Genomic DNA, 26,499 nt, shown 5'->3' with positions numbered 1-26,499 from the left:
CTGTTATAACAGGTGACCATGACACGTGTTAACACGTGATTGGTCCAAATTAAAAATAAATAAATAAATAAATAAATAAACCTAGCCAGTTAGCCACCCTAACCCCCACTGTGCGCCAAACCCTAACCTCCACCAGAAACCGACCAACCACCCTCCTTATCCACCAAAACCAGTTGGTCGACCCTCTACCACCCATCTAACCCATCCTAGACCTCCGAAACAACCAACCCAGACCACCCCGACCCCAAAAGCCACCAACCTAACCCACAACAACCCTCGAAACCAGACCCCCTACTTGAATCTGCCGCCATAACTGCCCTCCTCCCTTCTCTCACCGCTGAAACGGTCGATTTCGAGTGTAGGGAAATGGAGGAGGGGCGATTTTGGTGGCGTTTCTTTTTTTTATTATTATTTTAAATTTGAATCGGTTATCCGGCAAAGGGGAGGGAAGAGAGGAGAGTGGTTTAGGGGGTTAGGGTGGCTCGGATGTCCGTGTGTGTTTTGGGGGTTGGGAGGGCCGGCCGGCCGGCCATTTTCGGGGGGTTAGGGAGGTGGCCGGCCGGTAACAGTTGGTTGTGGTTTGGCTAGGAACAGTGGGGGTTGGCTGGGGTGGCTGGGATCGATTTCATTTTTTTTTTTTTGAAAACTTTTCGTTTTTTATTTGATTTAATTTTAATATTATATTTTTTTAAAATTAATTAGGCCAATCATAAACTGACATGTGACGTTTAAAGAAAAAAAAAAACTTTCAGCAGGTAGCCGGTTTTTGGGACCATTGGAGGCAAAGTCACCCCATAGGCCCATAGTTAGGATTATTAAAAAATAAACCTTAATTGGGACTATTAGCAATAAATCTGCAATAATTGGAATTATTAAAGTTTCCTTTAAGAATTTGGAAAGGTTAGTAAGAGCAAATGGATAATTGCAAAAGCAAAAGCTTACCTGAGATTTCTTGACCGGTTATGTTGAGCTCCAATACGAATTGAAGGATACAACCATTGAACTATACTGAAGTAGATAGCAACGGATCTATGTTCTGTAAAAAAAGAAAAAACTAATGGTTTTACTTAATACTTTCCTTGCACTTATTTTTTTTCATCTAGTACCAATTGATTTTATTTTTATCCCCATTATCAATCATGAAGTCAATGCAAATTGCATTTGTCTATGTATCTTGAGTAAGATTTACTCTAAATGATTGCTAATAAAAATCATTGGCATATACCGTGTACAATTTTAGTAATATTTCCTAATTGTAATTGTGTATCTTTCTTTATAAAAATGCGTAATAAATTAGTAAATTTATTAGTATGATCTGAGTAACAGTAACCACAAATTTATATGAGTAACATCAATTAATTAAAAGGAAAATTTCACATTTGCTACCCTTCAATTTTTTATTTTATATTACTACCACACAAACACCAAATTTTAGATATCACTACCATTTAACTGATGCCGTTACTATTTCCGTTAGTGGAGCCCAACCACCATCCAACCACCTCACCGCCACCGCTCCATCTTCAACCACCATCATTGCCACCATCCAACCTCCATTTCCCATCAACGCCGGCGCCTAAAGAAGCCCACGGCAGCCGCGAACTCCACCAGCAGCCCACCTCCTTCCCAAACGCCACCAACACCTCCTCACCTTCACATAACCACCAAGAGCGCACCCATTCTTCCACCACCAAGGCTGCCAAAAACGGCCCCTTTCCCAGCCCAAACCGCCAAGGCTGCCGAAAATGGCCCCTTTCCCAGCCCCATTCCCAGCTCCCTCCCCTCGAAAACCCAATCCAAACCCCAATCCCAGCCCCCTCCCCTTCAAAACTTGATCCCAGCCTCGATCCCAGCCCCTTCCCCTCGAAAACTCGATCCCAGACCCATTCCGACCGGTCTGGGTTTGGTGGTTCTGGTGGGCGGTGGTCTGGGTTCGTGGGTTTGAGTGGGTTTGTGGGTGGGTTCGTGGGTTTGTGGGTGGTGGTGGTCTTGGCAGTGGGTTTGTGGGTTGGTTCGTGGGAAAGCACGTGGGTGGTGGTGGTCTGGGTTTGGGGGTTAGGGTAGTATCGTGGTGGTGGTATGGGGTGTCGTCGCCGGGTTTGGGGGTTACGATGGTGTCGGTGGTGGTGATTTCGGGCAGGGAAATAAGGGTTAGGGTTGTCGGTTTTGGGTGGGGAAGGGGAGGGGTTCGATTCCGACGCCGGCCGCCGCATCTTTGGGCGCTGGCCGCCGGCAGGGGGAGGGGGGAGGGTGGCTGACGGGGAGGGCTAGGGTTTTTTGGGTGGCTGGCTTTTATTTTTTGTTTTTTTATTTTTTTTTATTTTTTAATTAATTTTTTAAATTTTTTAATTAATTTTTAATAAACTTAACGGAAATCCTAACGGATTCCGTTAAGTGGTAGTGATTTTAACAGTTAGTGTGTTTGTGTGGTAGTAATATAAAATAAAAAATTAAAGGGGTAGCAAATGTGAACATGGGTGCTTTCTCTGGTAGCAAATGTGAAATTTTCCTAATTAAAAAGAAAACTACCCTATCTGTTTATTTGAGGAACCCTTCTTCTTTAGATTGTATTATTAAAAGAATAACTTCACATGTTTATAAGAGCAACCTCATATTTACAACATGCATTGCAGTAACCCTTTTATTTGTCAAGGTTGCCCATGCAATAAGAGCAACCTCATATTTACAACATGCATTGCAGTAACCCTTTTATTTGTCAAGGTAGCCCATGCAATTTGATCAGTGTCGTAACTCTCTTAACCTTGTTATTCAATCTATCTATACTAATATATTAAAAGACGTTTCTAAAAACGTCTCTACGCCACGTACACCCCCTCACTACACCACGTCACTAACTCAATTTCTTATTATGTCACGTTATCAACTCAATTCCTCAATATGCCACGTCACCCGCTCTACCAACAAACTCCATATTGTCTCAACTATATTGAAAAAAAATATATGGATGAAAAGGCTCGAACACTTGACCTCTTAGAAGCAACGTTATTGTTTAACCAACTAGGCTAATAGCCAAATATACTTTAGTGATGCACACGAACTAAATAATTTTATGCTATAAAAGTATTGAAAATACATATTACATACATATTATTAAATGTCTTTAAAAATTGGTAGTTACACACCCTATGAAAGTAGTATCATGGGGCAACGTCCGGGCTACTCACTAGTTAATAATTAAATATAAAGATGTCACACCATCAACTTTTGATGTGGATGACCACATATAAGAATTTGTGAAATCTAAAATAATAGAGGAACTAAATCAAAGTAATGTAGTTTTACCACCTTGGTTTGCCATGAGGTAATAAACATTTATTCTAAAGTTAAACTTATACTCTGATCTCTCCCTTTATTTTAAAAGACACTTCTTTAGCATTTTTGTATACACTAAGGGCATGTTCTCATACGTTGAAATTCAGTTCAGTTCAATTTCAGTTCAGTTCAGCTCTTGATTTCCTTCACTTATAAAATATTCATCTCAGTTCTGTTCAGTTCAGCTCAATGAGAACAGGCTCTAACATTGAATTGTTTTTTTTTCACGACTCCGTAATATATTACTCTATTTGATCCTACATGTTCTTTCGTTTAGACTCTAGAATCTATTCACAAATTAAGAAAATCTTCTAAACTCATTCCAACATATTATACAAAACATGATCAACGGAGTGTTATACAATAATTAATCAATTACATATGTTAATGGTGAAAATGTATCTTGTCTGCCAGTCAAACTACATTAAAATATTCCTTTTATCGTAGAAAAACTTAATCAATCAATAACTATATACTAAAAGACACACCATCAATAACACATGTCATCTTCTGGTGTGTCCCTTAGGGGTTTTTTTTTTTTTTTTTTTTTTTTTTTTTTTAAAAATCTATGTAGGAAATAAATATTATACATGAATAAAAGATTACAAAAGATTTTCCTTCAAAAATAAATTAAAAAAATTTAATGTATCCTTCCAAATATATGTTGATACCATAAACTTCTTAACATAATTTATGACATATGTAGAGTTACGTATTACTTTACCATTAATAAACAAGGATTTTTTTTATTTTTTTATTTTTTTATTTTTTTTGTATTTGATCATGTATGAAAAGCTTGCCAAGATAGATATGAGAAAAAAAAAACACTATAAGCGAATTGATTATTAAGAAAAAAATAATGCAACATACATAAGAGAGAATGAATAATAGTGTGCAAAAAAGAAATCTATTTACGGGTTGAATACATAGTGTTAAGATTTTCATTTGGTTAACAAGAACAAAATGATATAAATTTATTGGTGAAATATATAAAAAATATACAAAGATATGCATTTTCATACATCTATTTTGCTAATAATAGACTTTCATAATAAATTCATTTTACAAATTAATAACTTTTAGCCATATTTAATTATTTATGATTAAATATAATGTTAATTAAAGAATAGTTATTGTAAGTTACCGTGCATGGCACGGAACCTAATCTTTTTTTTTTTTTTGAAATAGGCACGGGACCTAACCTAGTTGTATATAAATTACTCTATTTGATTATTTCAATTTTCAAACTCAAACTTTACTTATATAATTAATCCAAAATGCTACTAAAACAAAATCTCGAAGAAAAGAGGAACCAAAGGGACCAACTTTAGGATATAGTTTGACAAACCCCAAAAACCAGCTAAGCTATACATATATTTGTTGTAGATGAAGTCAAACCAAACACTTGAAAATTAAGGATAAAATTACAAATATAGGAGTAAATTATACAACCAAAGTTGAGCAAGGAAGAAATAATGAAGATGGTGGCAAACATACGTAGATTCCATGGACCCCAACTCACCTCTCTTTTTTACGAGTACTAATTTTTCCTAAAAATAAATAGGAAAAAGAGAATGATAGAGAACAGCAATAATTCAAAGCACCTCCCACACCTTCTTTTACTCTTTCTTTTTTGGTAACTCTCATCATTATCACCTCCCTTTTATCAATTCTCACATAGCAAACATAGGTTGTGTTGTGAGAGAGAATAACAAACAATTCGAGGTCAAATCAAATAACATTGAGTACCCCCTAACTACCACTAAATTTGTGTCAAAAGCTTAAGCATTATTGAATTTAGAGAACTTTCAATGTTTTGTACTAGTATTAAGGTTTAGTGAAATTTTGTCTCAAGATTTAATCAATCACCTCTAAATTGTTGCAAAACATAACCATAAACAGTTATAGGAGAACCAAGAGAAATTTACATCAAGAGGAAAATCTTACTAAGAATTGGAGAATATTTTGCGTATCTTTTTATATCCCAAGATGTATGTCAAAATACTCTTATAAAGTACTTTAAGATGCTCCAAAAAAAAGCTTGTCTATTAGTAAAGATTGAGTCTTTCAACCTTAAGGTTAAAGGTTCAATGATCTCCACTAGAGGCACTTTGATGGTAGGGATTTGTCTTACTCTTCCCTCCCTACTTTCAAAGTGTCTAGCCAAAAAACTCAGCTTGATTGACCTGTGAGAGGTTCCGGTCCAATAAGATAGATAATCTCAACTTACAAAAAAAAAGTACTTTAAGACACGAAGTATCTGCTGGTATCTGATTTATTAAAAGACTGAAACTCTAAAAAAAAGTGATTTAAACATATTAATTGGTATCTTGTCACTAGATATAACATTGTTGAACAATAATCCTAATGTTAGATCACCAAATCTAAATAATACTCCATCAATTCCAAAATAATTGACATAATTTGAGTTTTTACATTACTTATGTATAAACTTAATTTGACTATAGAGTTTTTATCCTAATCTATTAAAACATGTTATTAAATTGTTGATGAATGAGTATGAATAAAAGTTTCATTCTATAAACTATTTGGTATTGTTTAATTTTATATAATAAAGATCAAATTAGTGTATTGACAGGTGTACAAAATTAAAGTGCTACTCCATAAAGTACAATATATTAATTTTATAATAGGGTACAAATTGTAAAATATAGACTCGGAGCATGTAGTAAAATTGAAGGTATGCCAAATTTGAATTTATATTGATCCTTTTGGACATTAAGAGTGTATTCAATTCAATTGAATTTTGACTTATTTAAACATTAAGCCTAACTTATTTTAAAATTTATAAAAATTTTGATCTAACTTATTTTTGAATTATGATAAATCATTAGTTAGGTCTTTTTTTATGCTACAAATTAATCTAGTCACTAATTTCATGACTTAAAATACTCCAATTTAAAAATAAAAAAATAAAAACCTTAAGAAAAATGGAAAATTTAAAGATTTGAAAAGCCTGTCACATCATTCTTTTCCTTTTTACTCCAATTTAATTATTCTTTTACCATTAACAATAATAAAAGTAAATTTGTAAAAAAAAAAAAAAAAAAAAAAAAAAAAAAAAAAAAAAAATATTTTAAAGCCAACACATACACTCTTGTCAAACCTCTTTCCCGCCTGCCATCATCATCCTCCTCCTTCATTCTTCCTCTATCAATGGAGCTTCTTCTTCTTCTCCTCTTTACTGCAATTTTCTCTCTCCTCCCAAATTCTTCTTCTTCTCTCCAAAACGACACCGCTTCACTCCTCCAATTCCGCCATGAATCCGACCCTCACAACAACCTCCTCTCCAACTGGTCCTCCTCCGACGCTTGCGCCGCCAATTGGTTCGGCGTCAATTGCTCTTCCGACGGCCGAGTTTTCTCTCTCTCTCTTCCTTCCCTCAATCTACGGGGACCCATTTCTTCTCTCTCCTCCCTCGATCAACTCCGCCTTCTAGACCTTTCGAACAATCGCTTAAATGGGTCCATTTCCCCTCTTTCTAATTGCTCCAATTTGAAGCTTGTTTATCTCTCTCATAACGATTTTTCCGGCGAATTTCCGCCGGAATTCGGTGGTTTGCAGCGTCTTCTCCGGTTAGATGTGTCGGATAATAACCTGCAAGGTCGGTTGCCGGTGGAATTGAAGAATCTCACGCGGTTGCTCACTTTTCGGGTACAAAACAACGCGATTTCTGGGATTATCCCTGATTTTTCGGAAACCCTAACTCAGCTTAAGGAGCTTAATTTATCGAATAATGAACTGTTTGGGAAAGTCCCAAATGGGGTTTTGAAAAAATTTGGGGAAAATAGTTTTCTGGGTAATGCTAAATTATGTGGGTTATCTCCATTACCAACTTGTGCATTTTCTAGTGATGAAGATTCACCTTCTTCTCCTGGTTCAGCTTCACCTGCTACTGCTCAAACAGTTCCTTCAAACCCCAACTCAAATCCTCCTTCTAATGGCGGAAAATCGAATAAGGGATTAAAATTAAGTAATGGGGGTGCTATTGCCCTCATTGTCACAATTTGTGTTTTGGGTGTGATTGTTTTATCATTTATATTGGCATTTTGTTGTAGGAGATGTTGTTCGTCGTCGGAAGATGATGTGGAGGAGCGAGAAATGGGGAAGAGAAGGAGTAGTTATGGTAGTGAGAAGAGGGTTTATGCTAGTAATGGAAGTGGTGGAGGTGTTGGAGGTGGGTTTGAGAGTGATGAGACTAATGGGACAGATAAGAGTAAATTGGTGTTTTTCGATCGAAAGAAGCAATTTGAGCTCGAGGATTTGCTCCGAGCATCGGCTGAGATGCTCGGGAAAGGGAGTCTTGGGACGGTGTATCGGGCCGTGCTCGATGATGGGGCGACCGTGGCGGTGAAGAGGTTGAAGGATGCTAATCCTTGTGCTAGGAAGGAGTTTGAGCAATATATGGATGTGATTGGGAGGTTGAAGCATCCTAATATTGTTAAGCTTAGAGCTTATTATTATGCTAGGGAAGAGAAACTTCTTGTCTATGATTACCTATCTAATGGAAGTTTGCATTCCCTTCTTCATGGTATGCTTGCAAATTTATGTGTTGATTTGCTATATATAGTATATAATATGCTTGGAAATTGTAGATTTGGAATTGGAACCATAGATTTGGCATTATCTATCTGTTAGATTGTTTATTTATTGGTTGAAGCATCTGAAACTCACATAATGCCAAATCTGAACCACATATTTAATTATACACCAATTTTATATCACCAACTTGGCTGCATTTAGATTTGTTTAATGTGAAGCCTTGTTTAGATGCATATGAGCGGAAGATCTGAGTTTTTGCATGAATGATAAGTGTGATTATATCTGATTGCTATGTCAGAAAACTCAAGAATGTGTTTTTTGTTTCTTGTATTGACATGCTGAGTTTGTGATGGTGAATTTTTACAGGGAACAGGGGACCAGGGAGAATTCCATTAGACTGGACAACAAGAATCAGTCTAGTACTCGGAGCAGCTCGTGGGCTAGCTCGAATTCACGCAGAATACAGCTCCTCGAAAATTCCTCATGGCAATGTTAAATCATCCAATGTTCTCCTAGATAAGAATGGAGTTGCTTGCATCGCAGACTTTGGCCTTTCACTTCTGTTAAACCCCGCTCATGCTATTGCTAGACTAGGTGGGTACAAAGCACCTGAACAATCTGAAACCAAAAGACTCTCTCAGCAAGCTGATGTCTACAGCTTTGGGGTTCTTTTGCTTGAGGTGCTCACTGCCCGAGCCCCATCTCAATTCCCTTCACCATCCCGACCCAAGCATGTAGAGTTCAAGGATGAAGAATCCGTGGATCTACCCAAATGGGTTAGGTCTGTGGTCCGTGATGAGTGGACTGCTGAGGTGTTTGACCCTGAACTGCTAAGGTACAAGAACATTGAAGAGGAGTTGGTGGCAATGCTTCATGTTGCCATGGCTTGTGTGGTTCCACAGCCCGAGAAGAGACCAACTATGATGGAAGTGGCTAAAATGATCGAAGAGATTCGAGTGGAGCAATCTCCCCTCTGTGATGACTATGATGAATCAAGAAATTCTACGTCTCCTTCGCTCCCCACCACCGAGGAGGCCGTGGGTGTATACTGATCAGTAATTATTTAAGGCTACTACTTGTGGCTTTATGCTTAAGCTATGTTTGATTTGTTATTTGATTGTTATTTCTTTAGTCTTGTTGCAAGTGATGTCTATAGTAGGGCTCTTTCAGTGATTTTCCATGGTTCTATAATTTAAAATGGTGTGATTTGCCTGTCCCTTGGTGATTACATTTGATTATGTGTCTCTAATTGTATTTTTAATAATTTATAATCAAAAAATTAATACGGAATATGCTTATAGGAAATATCTAGTTCAAAATTGAAGCAACTAATTTCTAAAAGGAAACTATACATACACTTTTAGTAGAATTTGCTATGTATACTCGAGTGTATATGATAACTTCTCATACACTTTTACTATATGTATATAAACTTTGTTATGACTTTATGAGTCAAAAAGAATTTTATAAACTAATCTAATTGCATTCACTATTGTAACATTTTCTATGACCTACTCTGTATTAACCTAATCTAATAACAATTGATAATTGAATAAAAATGAGCTCTCTATCTTTTTTTTTTTTTTTTTTTTTTTTTTTTTTTTTTTTTTTTTTTTTTTTTTTGAAACAAACAAAACATGAATATATTAAACGAGGTCAAGTTCTGAAGTTCCGCCAAAGTTTGTAGGCTTTGAGGGAACGGACCTAAGCAAACGTATTCATTACAACCTCTAGTATCCCATCTCGCAACAAGATGAGCCAAAGTATTACCCGCTCTTTTAATATGAGAAATTGAAAAATTGGGAAAAAAAAAAAAAAAAAAATAGCAAGAGACATAATGTCATCCAACAGCAAGCTAAAGTTACTGATAATATTTTACAAAGATATTATTAATTTCTTGCAAAAATTTAAAAAAAAAAAATTAAATGTATAAACTGACTATTATTATTATTATCAACGGACATTAACTGATCAAAACTATATTATGTTAATCGTGGGCCAGATGTAGTAGCCCAAGTAACCTTAGGTCCAAAATGTGTGAATAGTAACTTAGTGAGGCTAAACTATCCACTTCAAAACACTCCATAAAAGTAAAGGCAAGTTAAGTTTGATACTACATTAAGGCATTAAGCTACATAAAGCTAAAACAGGACAAATCGAAAAACTAACAGAGTTAGCTATAGAACAAATATCATGATAGACTAAGAAAATGAAAGAAAAGCCCCTGCATTTGTCATTCACACCAGCCACTACTTTGCTTGCATCTTAGCATAGCCCATTCTCTTCGCTAATCGAAGGCCAAATAAGCAAGCCTTGGCTTCTGCCATCTCAGGACTCCAACTTCTAACCCCTCTTCTAATTGCTGCAGCAATAAGCTTTCCCTCCTCATTTCTAATCACCACTCCTAGACCACAATCAGTGATCAGTCCTCACAAAAGCATCACAATTTACTTTGAGCATTCCTGCAGGTGGACAAGACCATGAGGACTTTGACTTAGCATTCATCATTTCATCGCAGCAACATGCCCGAAAACTCTTCTAGCATATCCTCTGAGTTCATGTACTATTTTGGCGAAGCCTGTTGCAATAAACACCGGGTTAATGGAAAAAGAGTATGGGAAATCGTTTCTTCCTCTATTTCACAAATTGGGCACAGCACTTAATATCAGTTATACGACGATATGCTAGACGTTCTTTCACAGCTAGAAAGCCCTTGCAAGCTCTCCACAAAAAAATGCAGAAGCTCAGGAGGTGCAGAGAGCCTCCAAATCGTACTCTCATAGTTTCTCATCACTTTGTAAATGACCACGTCTTCCTAACCAATAACCAGACTTCACACATTGCAGGAAGGCCACCAGTACATTCTATCCTTCAGCCATCAGTATATCTGTTGAAGTTCATCAGTTGAACTTCAGTTTGAGGAAAATTTCCAAAAAAATAGAGAGGAAAGAAACTTGAGGAAGAAGATAGAAATCTTATTACAATTGATAGAATGAAGTTTACAGCATGAGGAAAGCATTTATACTAGAGTTAGTTACAAGTTATAACAAACTCTAACAAACTCTAACAACTTTTCTAACAAACTAAAAAGCTGAGCTGTAAACTAATTTCTGATGTGCTTTTTTTTTTTACGCAAAAGGGCAGTATCATATATTATAGATAAGCAAATCTGATGATGATAATCATCAGATCAAAAGCAGGATGAGTTGAGAGGTGTGTAAACCACTCATAGATACCAAAGTTTATCCTAATACAAAAGATAAATATAAAAACGATAAAAGCATAAGGTACAGCAGCAGCATAAGTAATAGAAGCAGCAGTAAGTTGATCAAAAAGGCAGAGAGGAGAAATTGCGAGCTGCACTGCATAACTAGGAAGACTGCATCCCAGGAATTTCCATAGCATATGTCTGCTGAACTTCAGGAGGAGGGTAAGAGAAAGGCACCTTCTCTCCAATCTTGAACTTGGCTCTTCCCAACATAGCTAGTCTGTTAGCAACATAATTAACTTCCCTACTAGCATGAAATACAACAACATCCCAATCTCTAGACAAAAGAGAGGCAACATCACGAATTATATTTCCCAGATCACCATCCTCGAAAGACTTGGGGTCTTTAAGCATTTTGGTTAGGCCATCAGCATCTGTCTCAAGCTCCAAGTGTTTAATGTTTCTTTCCCAAGCTGTAAGGAGACCTTCCCTTATAGCCAACAACTCAGCAGAAGCAGCAGAAACTGCATTGAACTTCATGGCAAAACCTGTAATCCAAATGCCCTTTTCGCACCTAATAACACCCCCACCTCCAGCATTGTCAATACTAATCCAAGTGCCATCTGTATTCAGCTTATGGTAACCCTTGTGAGGAAGAGCCCAAAGTCTAGAGTTCCGAAAACTGGATGAAGGAGTATCCATAGGAGTAGCCTGTTTTAACCTCAAACAAAACACATAATCAACATAAAACTTGTTAAAAGTAGTTTGAATAAAATTCATTTTTTGTTCGAAAATGGCTATGTTCCTTGTATTCCAAAGATGCCAAATGGCGACAGAAAAAACAACTTTCCAGGAAGAAGTGTTAGTTAGATTAAAATCGATCCATTCTGTAAAATTAGAATTATAAAAACGATTTAAATCAATTTGAGAGGAAGTAAAGTGATTAAAAACTAAGGACCAAAAGGCACCAGAATTAGGGCAATCCCTAAATATATGAATGGTATCTTCAAGAGGGGCTTCACATCTCATACAAATGGGATCAAAACAAGTAATTTTCTTCTTCAGAGTACAACCAGTAGGAAGAATATCCCTAACAACATTCCAGAGAAGCATTTTATATTTAAAAGGGATTTTAATTTTCCAAAGGCTTTTCCACGCAAAAGAAGAAAGAAAAGTGGAATTGAGATTTGAGGGAGGAAGAGTAGAGTTGTAGGCAGTCTTTATGGTAAAAGAACCAGATTTGTGGAGGGTCCAATTTAATCTATCAGGAACAACAACTAATTTAGGTAAAGGATGAGCAAGAATTAAAGCATATATAGAAGAAGGAATAAGATGAGCAATATTATCTAAATACCAAGCATTGTTCCGTATTATGTGAGACACACGCCAATGACCTTTGGAATTAGGGATGTTAAGATTAGGAATGAGATAGAGGGGGCAATCCCCAACCCAATGATGGAACCAAAGGGATGTATCATGACCATCTCCAATATTAATTTTAATTCCTTGTTTAAGAATGTCTCTTCCACGCAAAATGTCCTTCCAAATCACAGAATCAGAAACTTTAGGGCTATAATCTATAAAATTAGAGTACTTTAAATATTTATTCTTAAAAATATCAATCCAAAGCTTATTTTTTTAAGTTAAAATTTTCCATCCGAGTTTAGCCATGAAAGATAAATTCCACCTTTTCAAATCTCTAATACCCAAACCCCCTTTAGCCATAGGATCACACACCACCTTCCAATTAGTACGAGGAATGTATTTCGATCTATTAACCCTATTCCAAAGAAATTGTTTACAATTTTTTTGAAGGTCATTTATGACACTAGAAGGTAAAATGTTGGTCTGCATAGCATAAACAGGATAAGAATTAAGGACAGATTTAATAAGCGTACATCTCCCGGCCATATTCAAAAGTTTAGCTTGCCATCCTTTAATTTTAGAACAAGTTTTATCAAGAAGGGGAAAATAGTCTAATTGATTTAAACGTTTGTGAGAAATAATAATACCAAGATACCTGCCAAAATTAGTAGTATTAGTAATATTACAAACATCACAAATAGATCTCCTAACATTATGATTCATTTTCTTAGGAAAAATGGCCGAAGATTTTTGAATATTAATAGCAAGGCCAGAAATAATTCTAAAATGCTCAAGCACATTCATCATAGTAACAATATTAGTAGTGGTCGCTTTTCCAAAAAGAAACACATCATCCGCATAAAAAAGATGAGAAATAGTGATATTTTTAGCAATTTTCATAGGTTTCCAAGAGCCATCGTTAACCTTGTCTTGTATCATACAAGAGAGACGATCAAGGCAAAGAACAAAAATGTAAGGGGAAAGGGGGTCACCTTGTCTAATACCCCTAGTCGGAGAAAAAGAATCAGTGATTTCACCATTCCAAAGGAGGGAGATTCTAGGAGTACAAATACAACTAAGAATAAGATTAACTATATTTAGGGGGAGATTAATACTTAGGAGAGTATCCTTGATAAAGCTCCATTCTAGGCTATCAAAAGCCTTGGTTAAGTCAATCTTAAGGGCCATGAGATTAGCTTTGTTAGAGGCCTTATTAAAATGGTGAGCAACCTCCTTTATAATAATAATATTTTCCTCGATAGACCTATTTGGAATGAAACTAGATTGAAAAGGGCTAATAAGCTCGTCCATAATAGGCTTTAAACGATTAGAGATGCATTTAGTAATAAGTTTATAAATAGAATTACAAAGACCTATGGGTCTAAAGTCCTTCATAGAACAAGGGGAGTCACACTTAGGGATAAGGGATATGTAAGAGTCATTAATAGCAGAAGGAATAGAGCCATTAGTAAAGCATTCAGAGATAAAATTGGATATAGATAAACTAAGAGAAGACCAATGTTTTTGTAAGAATAAGGGCTGGATTCCATCAGGACCCGGGGATTTAATGGGGTCCATTTGGAAAAGAATGGACTTAATCTCAGAAGAAGAAGGGGGTAAAACAAAACCAGGATCATCAAAAGCAGCATTAGATTTAGGAAAATGATAGACTTGCAAAAGATTTAAATCAATATCAGTAGATTTAAAAACCTTTAAAAAATAGTCTCTAGCCATATCTTTTAAAAGCTGCAAATCATTAACCCAAATACCATCATCATTTTGTAAAGATAAAATTTTTCCTCTTGACTTTTTAATGTTAGCAATCAAATGAAAATATTTAGAGTTACAGTCAGCATTTTTTCTCCAATCCAAACCTGCTTTTTGAGCAAAAATGACACGTTCAATATGATAAATATGATTGAGATCAAACAGCAACTCCTTTTCCAGAATAACAAGAAAGGTTGAGTATTTTTTAGCAAGAGCAATCTGAATACCATTAATTCTAGCCAAAAGCCTCTTCTTTTTATTAGTGATGTTACCAAAAATATCATGATTCCAAGCTTTAATATTAGTCAGAAATTCATCTCTTCCTTTAATAAAATCAAAATTGTGCACATCCCAATTTTTAACAAAAAATGAAGAGAAATGATCATGTTCAAGCCAAGCAGCCTTACACCTAAAAGGGTAAGGACCACCCCTATGATTATCAAAAACAGAAATTAAAATAGGGCTATGATCAGAATAAGTGCGAGCAAGGTGAGATACCTGAGTGTTTGGATAGGTATTTAGCCAACTCGGATTCCCCATTGCCCTGTCAAGGCGCTCCTGAATAAGCTCCAGACCCTCCCTTGCATTATGCCAAGTAAAAGGGTTGCCCGAAAACCCAAGATCGACCATGCAAGCAGCCTCGGCTAATCTATTAAGATCAGCACACTGAGTACTCCTAAATTTGAGTCCCCCTGACTTCTCCGAAGGCTTAGTAACTTCATTAAGATCCCCCATAAACATCCATGGGGTGTTATCAGGCGGAAGAGAAGCCTGTAAATCGTTCCAAAGCTTATGCCTCTGAGCCGGAGAAGAAGGCGCATGAACGGCAGTCAACAGGACATCTTTTCCATCAGGGCTAAACTTAAATAAAGCGTGAAAGTAGTTCCTAGTTTCCCCTTCAACATAGTTAATTAATTCGACATTTTTATTGTACATCATCCAAATCCCACCTCTTAGACCATTCGGACTAATAAACTCAAAATCATCATAGCCTAACATCTTAGCAACCTTTTCAGCCCTTAAGCCATCACTCTTAGTTTCGAGAATGATAAAAATACTAGGTTTGTGTGAAGTTATTACCTCCCAAGCGTGAGGAATGAACTCGTTCCTCGTTGCTCCACGAACGTTCCAAAGCACAATCTTCATATTAAGGTCAGGAAAATCAGGAACAGGGTCTCCTTTACAGAACAAGATGTCAAACTTGTCCCATTCCTTCCATTGCATTGCACGATCCATCAGAATCACATCGTGCATTTTCAACGGCTTCACTACCGAGTCCACCTCCCTGATGGTGTTCTTCGTTTCCCAGAAATTGATGTCTATCTGTAATCCCACAATTCCTTTTCGAATCGTGAAAATTTTCATAAGGTGTTCTTGACTTTCGAGATCTTGTTCGCTGTTTCCCAAAGAAAGATCGATGATCTGGGGATTGTTTGGAGGGGGAACAAGGTCGTGATTCTGATAAGACGGCCATGGTACCTGCTGCTGGTACCATGGTCTGAGAGGTTGGGTTGTTGGCGGGGTCGGAGGTGATGAGCGAGGTGGAGGAAGGTGCGACTTCATAAGAGCCGTGATCTGAAGCAGGGTATTGTACATTAGCTCGATTTTGGCCGGAGTCGGAGGGGTGTCGATCGATGACCATAGGAGAGGAGTCGAAGATAGAGATAGAGGAGGGGTTTGTGCAATTCTGGTTATTTGAGTAAGAGATAGTGTTGGTCGGAAGGGAATTTGAGACGGAGGAGGCGGAATTTGGGAGTATGGAGAGAATGGCATTCTCATTGAGATTGGTTGAGCAGGGGTAATGGGTAGAGCCTGGAAATTCTGAGAATGAAGATGAGATAGTGTTTGTTGTGGAGGAGGGGTGAGAGTTTCCCGCCGGTTTATCCGTACAATCCGGCGAGGAGGTCGAATCGGAGGTAATTTCGCTTTGTTTTTTTCCATTTGCGCTTAATTCTTTGTTTTGAAATTCCGGGGTTTGTTTATCTTTGTTGTTTTTGTTCTGAGAAATGAGAGAAGATATAGAGGGAGACGAAGGGTTTGCATGAGACGAAGGATTTGCATGAGACACCATTGCGGAAGCCGAGTTAGTGTTTGCCAAATGGCAGTCAAGGTTAGAAATTTGAGCAATGGAAGATGAAGGGGAAGCGTGTGAGAGTAGAGAAGGAGAAGAAAGATTTAGGGGATTTTTTGTGTTATTTTCAAGGAGAGGCTCATCATTGTTTTGTATTAAATTAATAGGTAAATTAACATTGGAGGTTGGAGGTGGTGTGGGGTCTAAAATAGCAAAGGAATTGGGAGAGATAGATGAAACTAGTGAAATGCTGAGATTTCCAGAAATATTAGAACTATTTTGTGGCTTGGAATTTGGGTTGGATTGGTGTGGAGTAGAAATATTGGGCCTCTCAGAAGTGGGCTTCAATGGGGTAGTTTTTGGAATTTGTTTTTGAGCTGATTTGTTTGGGTTACTTTGGTTAGAAGACACGGAAGTAATTTTCTTTGTTTGATTTTTTGCTTGGCTATTACTGTATTTTTTTTTGTTGGTAACAATAGTCCAAGGGCCATATTCACTTGAGGAGTGGGAAACCTTGACCCTTGAATCATGCAAAGTGGGAGTGGTGGAATTTTCCATACTAGTGGAGGAAGAACATACTTCAAGGGAAGTGGGGTTTGAAGACTTTTCACCCATTAAAATATTATTGCTTGTAGAAATAGAATTTTTTCCTTTGTCGACTAAGACTTGTATGAGAGTGCATTTTTCTCTAGTGTGGCCTATTTTACCACAAGAAAAACAAAGACATTGAAGATTTTCATATTCTATAGCTTGCCAGCCATTACCGACCCAAACATTAGTGACCAAAGGAACAGATAAATCAATATCTAAACATACCCTAGCATATCTAGCACGAGTTAGACGATCAGTAGCATAATCAACGCGGAGAGGAATACCTGCTAGCTTAGCAATGTCGAAAAGGGCTTCCTTATCATAATATTCAACTGGCAATTCCGGAAATTGAATCCAAATCGTCATCCTATCAAAAGGATTCATCGAAGGTCTAAAATTGGGCTTCCATTTTGTTATCATTAAGTAATGATCTAAAATGAACCACGGTCCCCCTAACATGGCACGCTCATAATCATCTTGGACTGAAAACCTAAATAGATAAACATCCTATCCTAGATCGATAACCTCAAGCGATCCTTTAGGTCTCCACATGGCACGAACTCGTTGAGTTATGAAAGAAGGTCGAACCGAAATGCCCAAACACTTACCCATTAGGGTTAACTTCCACGGTTTTCTTAGCTTTTCCAAGGTATCCTTATGAAAAGCTACTGCTTTGGATGAATCATGAGGGGAAAGAGGCTCATCTTCCCACTCAGTCGAGGTCATAACAATTTTCTGAGCTTCAGAAAACCACTGTGAAGAAGTCTTGACAGCCTCTATGAAGGACTGTTTAACCGGAGCGTTTGAGACAGAGACGGAGTGGACTAGAGCATCATCTAACATCTGAACATCTAGAAGAGCATGTTCAACAAGGGGTTGCTCAATAGAGCCTCCTATTCCGTTGTTAGGAATAGGTAATATTGAAACAACATCATCTGCGGATGACATGTTGATATCAATATTGATCAGAGCATCATCATTCACGATTGAATCAGAGGACTTTGAAACACAAGTAACCATACTAGAAACACTCATAACTAAAGAAAAGAAGAGAAAGACAGAGAACAGGACAGGGCAACGAAGGAAACTCGAAGACTGAATACCTGTAAAAGAAAAAACAATTTGAGAAAGAAAGCTAACAAGATCCCTAACAAAGGCTCCCAAGGCCTCCCTGCCTAAGCAAGGAGGGAAACCCTTGATGACCTTCGAGAGAGAAAATGAGAGCTAGAGAGAGAAAGCATTTTTAACTTGTAGTACTACTAGTCACAATTTCTGATGTGCTGAGTTGTTGATGCTGTAGCTTGATCATGCTGAGTTGGCTGCTGACTCAGATCATATATTCCAACACCCCCCCCCCTCAAAGTTGGCAGGGGAGAGAACACCATGCCAAGTTTGGATAACAAATCTTGCTGCTGAGAAACAGATAGTTGCTTAGTAAAAACATCAGCAAGCTGTTGTCCTGTAGGAATATAACAAAGCTCAATCAATCCTGCTAGAACTCTGCCCTTGTGAAGTGACAATCCACTTCAATATGTTTGGTTCTCTCGTGAAAAACTGGATTTTTAGCTATATGAATAGCAGACTGACTATCACAATATAACTTCACAGGTTTTAAAGCAAACAAACCCAACTCTGTAAGAAGCCTAACTAGCCAATCAATCTCACCAGAAGCATGAGACATTGCCCTGTATTCAGCTTCAGCTGAACTTTTAGAAGTAGTACTTTGTTTCTTTGACTTCCAAGAAATAGGAGAGCTTCCTAGAAGCATAACATAGCCAGTGACAGACCTTCTTGTGGATGGACAAGCTGTAGGAGTTTATAGGTACTACGCAGCGGAAATAACATATATGAATCATATTCAATAGAGTACCTAATCCCAAGAATCGCATGCATAACACACAAGACACATAATCATACCTTTGAAGCGTGAATTCCACGAAGCTATTCGACAGGCAAATCAGGGAGAGAATAGAGCCCCAAGTGTTGCTCCTCTACTTAGTCCACGAGATTCGAACGAGCCGTCCACCAATACTAGATTGGTCGAGTGATTGAGGAAAACCGCGATCACCACCTTTTCGGACAACCGACCACCGCACGAACCACCACCACCACGAGACACTACCGCGCCTAGGAGGAGGAGAGAGCCGTGAGAGAGGGAGTATGAGAGGGGGTTGGTCTCGTGTTTGCTAATTAGGGTTTGATCTAAATGATCAGTCAATTCCTTCTCTGCAAACCTAGGCACCTAGTCTATTTATAATCTCATTATAATTAGACTAGGGCACGAAGCCCAATAGCCTCTCAAAGCCCCATACATGGCCGGCCACCTAGAGTGATGAGGCCCATGATGGGCCTCGTCCTCTAATGCTCGATCTAGCCCCTTTGTGTGACCTTATAGGATCCGTCCAATTGGGCTTTGGCCTATTTTACTAGTCCAAAGATCGTAAGTACCTCTAGCTATGGAAAAACGACGACCCAAATGTCCGGACTTAATTATCTCCATAATTTGATCCAATTATATATCTAGTAATTGCACACGACGAAGACATAACTCCTTCACAAGCAGCCCAATCAGAGTCACAAAAAGCTCTTAAAGTAAGCTGATCTGTAGCCTTTAGCAGAATACCTTGACCAACTGTGTTAGCAACATATCTCAAAGTATGATGAAGAGCATGAACATGAGAAGTTCTAGGAGAGTGCATGAACTGACTTAATGACTGAACAGCAAATGCTAGATCAGGTCTTGTATTAGTGAGAAAGTTCAATTTCCAACATAACACCTATAGAGAGCAGGATTGTCATATAAATCACCCTGATTAGAACTAAGCTTCAATGTTGAAGGTAATGGTGCATTAGCAGGCTTTGAAAGATCAAATTCACAATCCTGCAAGAGTTCCTTGGTAAATTTCCTCTGAGTCAACACATAACCATTGTCACATTTGGAGACTTCAATGCCAAGAAAATAATGCAGCTCTCCCAAATCTTTGATGCTGAAAGTCTTGTGTAAATGACTTTTTAAATCAGAAATTAACTGAAAATTTGATCCTGTAATGATTATGTCATCAACATAAACAGCAACCAAGACAATATCATCTGTATCCATCTTCAGAAAAAGAGAATAATCATTCTTTGATTGAGAAAATCCCTGAAACTTCAATTCTTCAACCAGTCTGGCAAACCATTGCCTTGAAGCCTGTTTAAGGCCATATAAAGACCTTTTCAGTCTGCAAACATGTCCTGCTGGAGCTGAAACACCTTCAGGAATCTTCATGTAAACCTCTTCATGAAGAGATCCATGTAGAAAAGCATTATTGATGTCTAGTTGAAACAATTTCCAATTGTTCTGAGCTGCCATAGAGATCAAACACCTAATTGTGGCCATTTTAACAACCGGAGAGAAGGTTTCTTCATAATCAACCCGGTTTCTTCATAATCAACCCCATATTTTTGTGTAAATCCCTTTGCAACAAGTCTAGCTTTGTATCTTTCAATGCTGCCATCAGCATTCTTCTTGATTCTATACACCCATTTGCAGCCTATAGCCTTCTTTCCTTTAGGTAACATAACAATGTCCCAAGTATTGTTCTGATTAAGAGCTGAAAGTTCTTTATCCATTGCCTCTTCCCAATAAGGATTGCCTGCAGCTTCTTTGTAACAACTTGGTTCAACAAGAGTTTGATGAACTGCTATCTCAAGTTGTTTATTTTTCAGGAAGAGAATCAAAAGAAACAAGGTTACACCAATGATCAGTTGCAGCCATGCAGTAATCAGAAAAGTGATTTGGTGTTTTACTGATCCTTGAAGATTTTCTAAGAGTATTTTCAGTTGAAATATCTGAATTATTTGGTAAAATTGGAGGAGAAAGAGTGTCCAAAGAGGAAGAATCAGAATTGAAAGAGATAGGAGGAGAAGAATTAGGAACAGGATCAGCAAATGTGTTGTTATCAGAAAAAATATCAGGAATATCTGTTGGATTTTGAGAAATGGAAGTGGTTACAGGAAGAAAGAATTTATTGGCATAATTTTAGTGTGGAGAAAAAGAAAAATGGAACGGAAAATGTTTTTCATAAAAAATGACATATCTTGAGATGACAATTTTGTTTGTGGCTAAATTTAGAACTTTGTAGGCCTTTTGATTGGGAGGGTAACCTAGAAAAACACAAGGAGTGGCCCTAGGATCAAATTTAGTTCTATGAACTTTAGATGTGGACACATAACAAAGGCAGCCAAAAACCTTTAAATGAGAAATAGAAGGCACAGAACCATATAATTTCTCATAGGGTGTGAGTGAATCAATGGATCTCAATGGCATTCTGTTTATCAAATAAGCTGCTGCCAATATGCAATCACCCCAAAAACGAGCCGGAACTTTTGACTGAAAGTATAAAGCTCTACCAGTTTCTAGAAGATGTTTGTGTTTTCTTTCAACTACCCCATTTTGCTGGGGTGTATCACTGCATGATTTTTGCTGCAAAATACCATGCTGTAAGAACAGCTGTTTCATACTTCTTTCTGTAAGATCAGGAGCATTATCTGATCTCACAGTCAAAACCTTGGAAGAAAAATGAGTATTTACATAAGTGAGAAACTGACTCATAATAGAAACAGAATCACTTTTACTTTTCATGAAATGAATCCAAGTCATTCTTGAAAAATCATCTACAATTGTGAGAAATTGGTTACAACCAGTGTGTCTAACATGAGTGTAAGGTCCCCATACATCTATATGAACAAGCTCAAAGGGCTTACAAGTTTTTATTGAGCTATTAGGAAAAGAAAACCTAGACTGTTTAGCTAGAGGACAGATTTGACATAAGTTCTCTGCTAAACATCCATGTACATTAGTACCTTTTATTGACTGTACTTTATCAAAAGACATATGTCCTAAACGAAGACGCCAAAGTTTAGCCTCCTCAACTGCAGTTAAACTATAATTCTCAAGTTTAACAGCATTATTTCCACTCAAATGGTCTTCAGTGAGACTGTACAAACCTCTGTCCAATCTACCAAGCACTATTGGACTGATGAAAGAAGGGCCCTGAAGTAAGCATGTATCATTAGTAAATGATACAGATCCTGAAATATCTTTGCATAACTTTGATATAGAAATCAAGTTAAATTGAAAACCAGGAACATGCAAGACATTTTGTAGAGTAATGCCTGATTTGAGCAAAATAGTTCCTGTATTTTCAACTTTTAATTTCTTTCCATCTGGTATTGTTATGTATCTCTCACAATCAATTTTTGAATGTGAATCAAATACTGAAATATCAGCACACATGTGATCTGAAGCTCCACTATCTAAAATCCATTTAGGAATTAGAGAAGAAGCTAGACAGAAATTACCTGCCAAGTGAGAAGTTGCTGCTAAGCCAAGGGGACTTGAACCTCCAGAGAGTCCACCTTGCTCAGCAGGCTGTTGCTTCTCAAGATACTGCAGAATTTGTTTATGCTGATCTTGTGTGACTGACATATTAACCAGGTCTGCTGACTCAGAAAGATTAGCTTCATTTAACTGAGCTGATGCTGCAACTTTCCTTCCTTTGTTCTTAAAGTCAAATGGATATCCATGGAGCTTGAAACACTTATCTCTGGTGTGATTCCTCATTTTGCAATAATCACAATATAGATTGTTTCTTGTGTAAACAAAATTTCTTGTGTTTGAACCTCCTGAGCTAGAATCAGGTGACTCTCCTGCTCCTGCTTGAGAATAAGAAAATCTGTTGTTGCTGAATTGACTCTTACTGTCATTGAACTTCTTAGCATAGAATGCTGCTGACTCTGAGTTTTGCTGATTCTTGATGTTACTCAAGTTCATATGAGTTTGCTCTTGAAGCAATAAACTGTATGCCTTAGATACAGTTGGAAGAGGATTCATCATGAGAATAGTACTCTTTGTGTGAGAGTACTTATCATGAACTTTCATCAAAAAATGAATAAGCCTTTGATTTTGCTGAGACTTAAGTAATTGCTGTGTTAAATTGCAATTACAACCAGTACATACACAAGCAGGCAATGGATCTAATCCATCTAATTGATCCCATAATTGCTTAATCTAGTGTAAAACTCAGGAATACCTTCAGAATCACTCTGAAAAATATCTGCTATCTGCTGTTGTACTGAAAACAATTGAGGTCCAGAAGATTGACTGAACCTTTCTTCCAAATCCAGCCAAATTAATCTTGTTGTCTTCAAGTAGAGAACACTTCGAGCAATTGAAGGATCAAGTGAGTTCAGAATCCAGGAAATCACCAGATTATTAACTCTAATCCAGATTTTGAAGTTTGGAGAATTATTTGAAGGTTGATTCAAACCTCCATCAACAAAACTCAATTTGTTTCTAGCTGACAATGCAATGATCATAGATCGTTTCCAGTCATTGAAACTGCTTCCATCAAACACAATATTGACTAATTTTGAAGTTGATAAGTCTGAATTGCTCGAATAATAGACTGAACTTGGATTCTGAGAAGGATCAACTTCTGCATTTACATCTGAATTTGCAGAATTATTTCCAGAATTTCGTGGCGCCATTGTTTAAGCAAATCGATCAAAATCAAGAGAATATCAAATGAAAATCTGAGAACAAGTTCAGAAAGAGGAAGAACAAAGGAATTTGAAGGAGATAATGCGGAATTTTGGATCAAAATTGAGCAAAATTCTGCGCTGATACCATGTTGAAGTTCATCAGTTGAACTTCAGTTTGAGGAAAATTTCCAGAAAAATAGAGAGGAAAGAAACTTGAGGAAGAAGATAGAAATCTTATTACAATTGATAGAATGAAGTTTACAGCATGAGGAAAGCATTTATACTAGAGTTAGTTACAAACTCTAACAAACTCTAACAACTTTTCTAACAAACTAAAAAGCTGAGCTGTAAACTAATTTCTGATGTGCTGAGTTGTTGATGCTGTAGCTTGATCATGCTGAGTTGGCTGCTGACTCAGATCATATATTCCAACAATATCATAGTTTATACTTCATATTATTGTTTCATCATCATGTTAATTATTACCGAGTACTTATTAAATCATCTTATAAATTAAATTGTGCCACAGCCATAATTTACTTGTTCGATTACATATGAATCATCATCATCGATTTCATGTCAGCATGATTACGAATATACACCTTGCCGTTAGTCAACAAGTTGACAAATGTGATAAAGTATGAAATGTTTATCATTATAAATTAATATAAGATTATTAAATAAGATACTAGTTAAATTTATGTATATGGTTAAATTACAAGCTACTCAAAAGCTTGTGCTTAGTATATATCCATCAAGTGATTAGCAACAAAGTGGGTTACCGTGTGTTCCCAAACCCCTAACATGAGAGGAAGAGAAATAAGAAAAGTCGCTACACATTTGCAGCACATCATCAAAGAGGAGTAAAATAGGAGCAGCTCCAATCTTCTTGTTCTGGATTGCTTGGACAGCAGCAAGAGCATCACATTCTAAGTGCACTTTCAACTTCCCTCGAGCATCCCAGCGTACAACTCACCCCCCCCCCCCCCCCCCCCAACACAAACCCTCGCATTATACGTGCAGTAATCAGTTATGCTACTTCATATTATACTACCCCTTTAAAGAATTTTATAACTTATCAAGGAAGAGACAACTTCATAATTTAATAAGAAAGGAACAAACATAAAATCACTTGTTGCATTACAATGAAATGAGGAGCAACGAGTAATGATAGGAACAATATCAGTAACTTAACTCGTTAAACTTTTTGATCAATTAATCTAAACTAAACTTGATCATAAACAAATTCAAAACAGAGAACTACAAAGTATGTAGGACAGGAAAACATAACATAAAAAGGAGTCATTTATTTCAACAGTTTAAACAAACTCTAACAGAACACATGCTTGATCAGCTTCCCCACGAATCGTGCTAATCAAATTGAAACGTGTATGAATTCATTTAAAACTATGACAAAATCTAGAAACAAGACTTAATAACCAAATTACGACATAAACAAAGATAGGTACTAGAACCCGATTTAGTGAATCTACGAGATGGAGGGATGGTTAGTCCCTCCATCGCGACCCCCCCCCCCCCCCCCCCCCCCAAAGTAATGGGGTTCGATTCCTTATCCCCCCATTCCTGTGATAGGATGCGGGGCTATATAACCAATTGCTTCGATTCACATAGAGGGAGAAACAAAGGAACCAACCCATGGCATCACTACATATCCATCCCTGAAATCAGCAGCCAAATCACATACTTGAATTTCGAGCCTCTTAAAACCTCCACCACGTATATTACATTGAACAAGAACCATACCATCTTCGGAATATTGCCCTAAATCCACTAGGATTTCTTGTCCGTCCTCTGAATATGCAAGAAGCAACGGCATAAAAGGATTGCTAGAGTAGACTTGGCGTCTAACTATATCAGCAATAATGTCATCAAATTCAATGCTAATCAATTTAGACCATGTTTGTTTAACACCATACTCTTTCATAATCCATATCTCCATTACATGTAAACCTGACCGAAACATACAATACTTTACCAAATGCAAGTAACCCTTTAAATCAGCCAACTCTGATAATATAACCCCATCATTATCATCATTAGGGAGCAGTAATTCATGATATTCTTCCGTTCCTAGATCAAAACACGTTATGATTTTTGACATTATAAAACGAGTCATAACGAGTCCTCGTTTCTTTACGAGGCTTATAATCTATCCAATGCAACACATTATTAGAGAGAATCATATGATTTGAAAAAGTCGACAAATAAATCATCAAAGGTTTTTGAACGACTTTCCATGAATTGTTCCTCAAGCTATAAACATGAGATTCAACCTGTTTCGGTTGACCATCCGAACGCACACTATTGACTGTTTCACATTGTAAAATCTTATAATCGTCACTCGTGCAATCGTAACCAAATCCCATCCTATACTTAGTACCAAAGGGCGACACAGTAACAGTCTTACACGCTTCGATGGCCGGATTGTAAATCAAAAACCATCCTGTTAACTTGAAACAAACCAAGCCATTACACGAACCAACAAGTCGAGTGTCATACTCAAAAGAATTAGATAATCGAGTAACCTTCTTGACGTTTTCCGGATAATGGAAATCAAGGGAATATAATTTAGCCGAGGAATGACTGAATAAGATAACAGAACCTCTTGAATTTGTGGGGTTGAAATTGACAATTTGGGATGTGTGAGATTTGATGAAGTTAGGGTTTTTGATTTCGTCACGCCAACGCTTACAAACACATTGGTAACGAAAAAGATCTTTAATTGGTAGTCTTGAAAGGATATTGGATTCAATCTCTAATGGGAAACGCTTAGAAATTGGCGTAGGAGGAGAGGGATTCATTGTATTTTCCATCGTTGCTCTGCGAATACAATAGGGAACTATGGAGTGGTGGCAATTGAGAAAGCCTTTTTATAACAAGGGTAATGTTATTTATAGCCCTAAGGGCTATATATAAGCATTAAATACAATCGGGGTGTTTGGTTCAAGCATATTAGGTATAAGGTATGGGTTTGGAATGACCAAACTCATACCTTGTGTTTGTTTCTTGAAATTTCATTTTCCAAACACATACCTCAAACCCCCAAGGTATGGGT

At 37.1% G+C, this 26,499-nt stretch overlaps 3 protein-coding genes across 3 annotated transcripts; 1 reads left to right on the top strand and 2 right to left on the bottom strand.

Annotated features, from left to right (window-relative positions):
- Positions 1 to 6,510: 6,510 nt before the first annotated feature.
- On the top strand, positions 6,511 to 9,180 carry LOC145617497 (leucine-rich repeat receptor-like protein kinase PXC1). Its single transcript, XM_081672204.1, has 2 exons — positions 6,511 to 7,885; positions 8,263 to 9,180. The coding sequence occupies exons 1-2, from the start codon at positions 6,511 to 6,513 to the stop codon at positions 8,946 to 8,948; spliced, it is 2,061 nt and encodes a 686-aa protein (XP_081528330.1). The 3' UTR covers positions 8,949 to 9,180.
- Positions 9,181 to 11,266: 2,086 nt separating this feature from the next.
- LOC145617029 (uncharacterized) lies at positions 11,267 to 16,177 on the bottom strand. The gene is made up of 4 exons (XM_081671733.1): positions 13,125 to 16,177; positions 13,035 to 13,038; positions 12,811 to 12,952; positions 11,267 to 12,681 (listed from the first exon to the last, which is right to left on the bottom strand). Exons 1-4 carry the CDS (start codon positions 16,175 to 16,177, stop codon positions 11,267 to 11,269), a joined length of 4,614 nt encoding a protein of 1,537 aa, XP_081527859.1.
- An 8,870-nt stretch (positions 16,178 to 25,047) lies between these two features.
- Positions 25,048 to 26,257, bottom strand: LOC145617028 (F-box/kelch-repeat protein At3g23880-like). The gene is made up of 2 exons (XM_081671732.1): positions 25,718 to 26,257; positions 25,048 to 25,593 (listed from the first exon to the last, which is right to left on the bottom strand). Exons 1-2 carry the CDS (start codon positions 26,255 to 26,257, stop codon positions 25,048 to 25,050), a joined length of 1,086 nt encoding a protein of 361 aa, XP_081527858.1.
- Between the last annotated feature and the right edge of the window lie 242 nt (positions 26,258 to 26,499).

Source organism: Chenopodium album, chromosome 26 (genome assembly GCF_948465745.1).
Source record: "Chenopodium album chromosome 26, dcCheAlbu1.1, whole genome shotgun sequence".
Classification (NCBI taxonomy): Eukaryota; Viridiplantae; Streptophyta; class Magnoliopsida; order Caryophyllales; family Amaranthaceae; genus Chenopodium; species Chenopodium album.
Note: the sequence above shows the minus strand (reverse complement) of the source record. Positions and strands in the feature narration are given on the sequence as shown.

Excerpts from the sequence above, each read along its gene's own strand:
- LOC145617029 (XM_081671733.1), bottom strand. The coding sequence starts at position 16,177 with ATGGAAAAAAACAAAGCGAAATTACCTCCGATTCGACCTCCTCGCCGG. Across the intron at positions 12,682-12,810 it reads TATGGCTAAAGGGGGTTTGG|ATTATAGCCCTAAAGTTTCT; the intron begins GTATTAGAGATT and ends CTAATTTTATAG.
- LOC145617497 (XM_081672204.1), top strand. The coding sequence starts at position 6,511 with ATGGAGCTTCTTCTTCTTCTCCTCTTTACTGCAATTTTCTCTCTCCTC. Across the intron at positions 7,886-8,262 it reads TTTGCATTCCCTTCTTCATG|GGAACAGGGGACCAGGGAGA; the intron begins GTATGCTTGCAA and ends GAATTTTTACAG.
- LOC145617028 (XM_081671732.1), bottom strand. The coding sequence starts at position 26,257 with ATGGAAAATACAATGAATCCCTCTCCTCCTACGCCAATTTCTAAGCGT. Across the intron at positions 25,594-25,717 it reads CGGATGGTCAACCGAAACAG|ATTATAAGCCTCGTAAAGAA; the intron begins GTTGAATCTCAT and ends TGCATTGGATAG.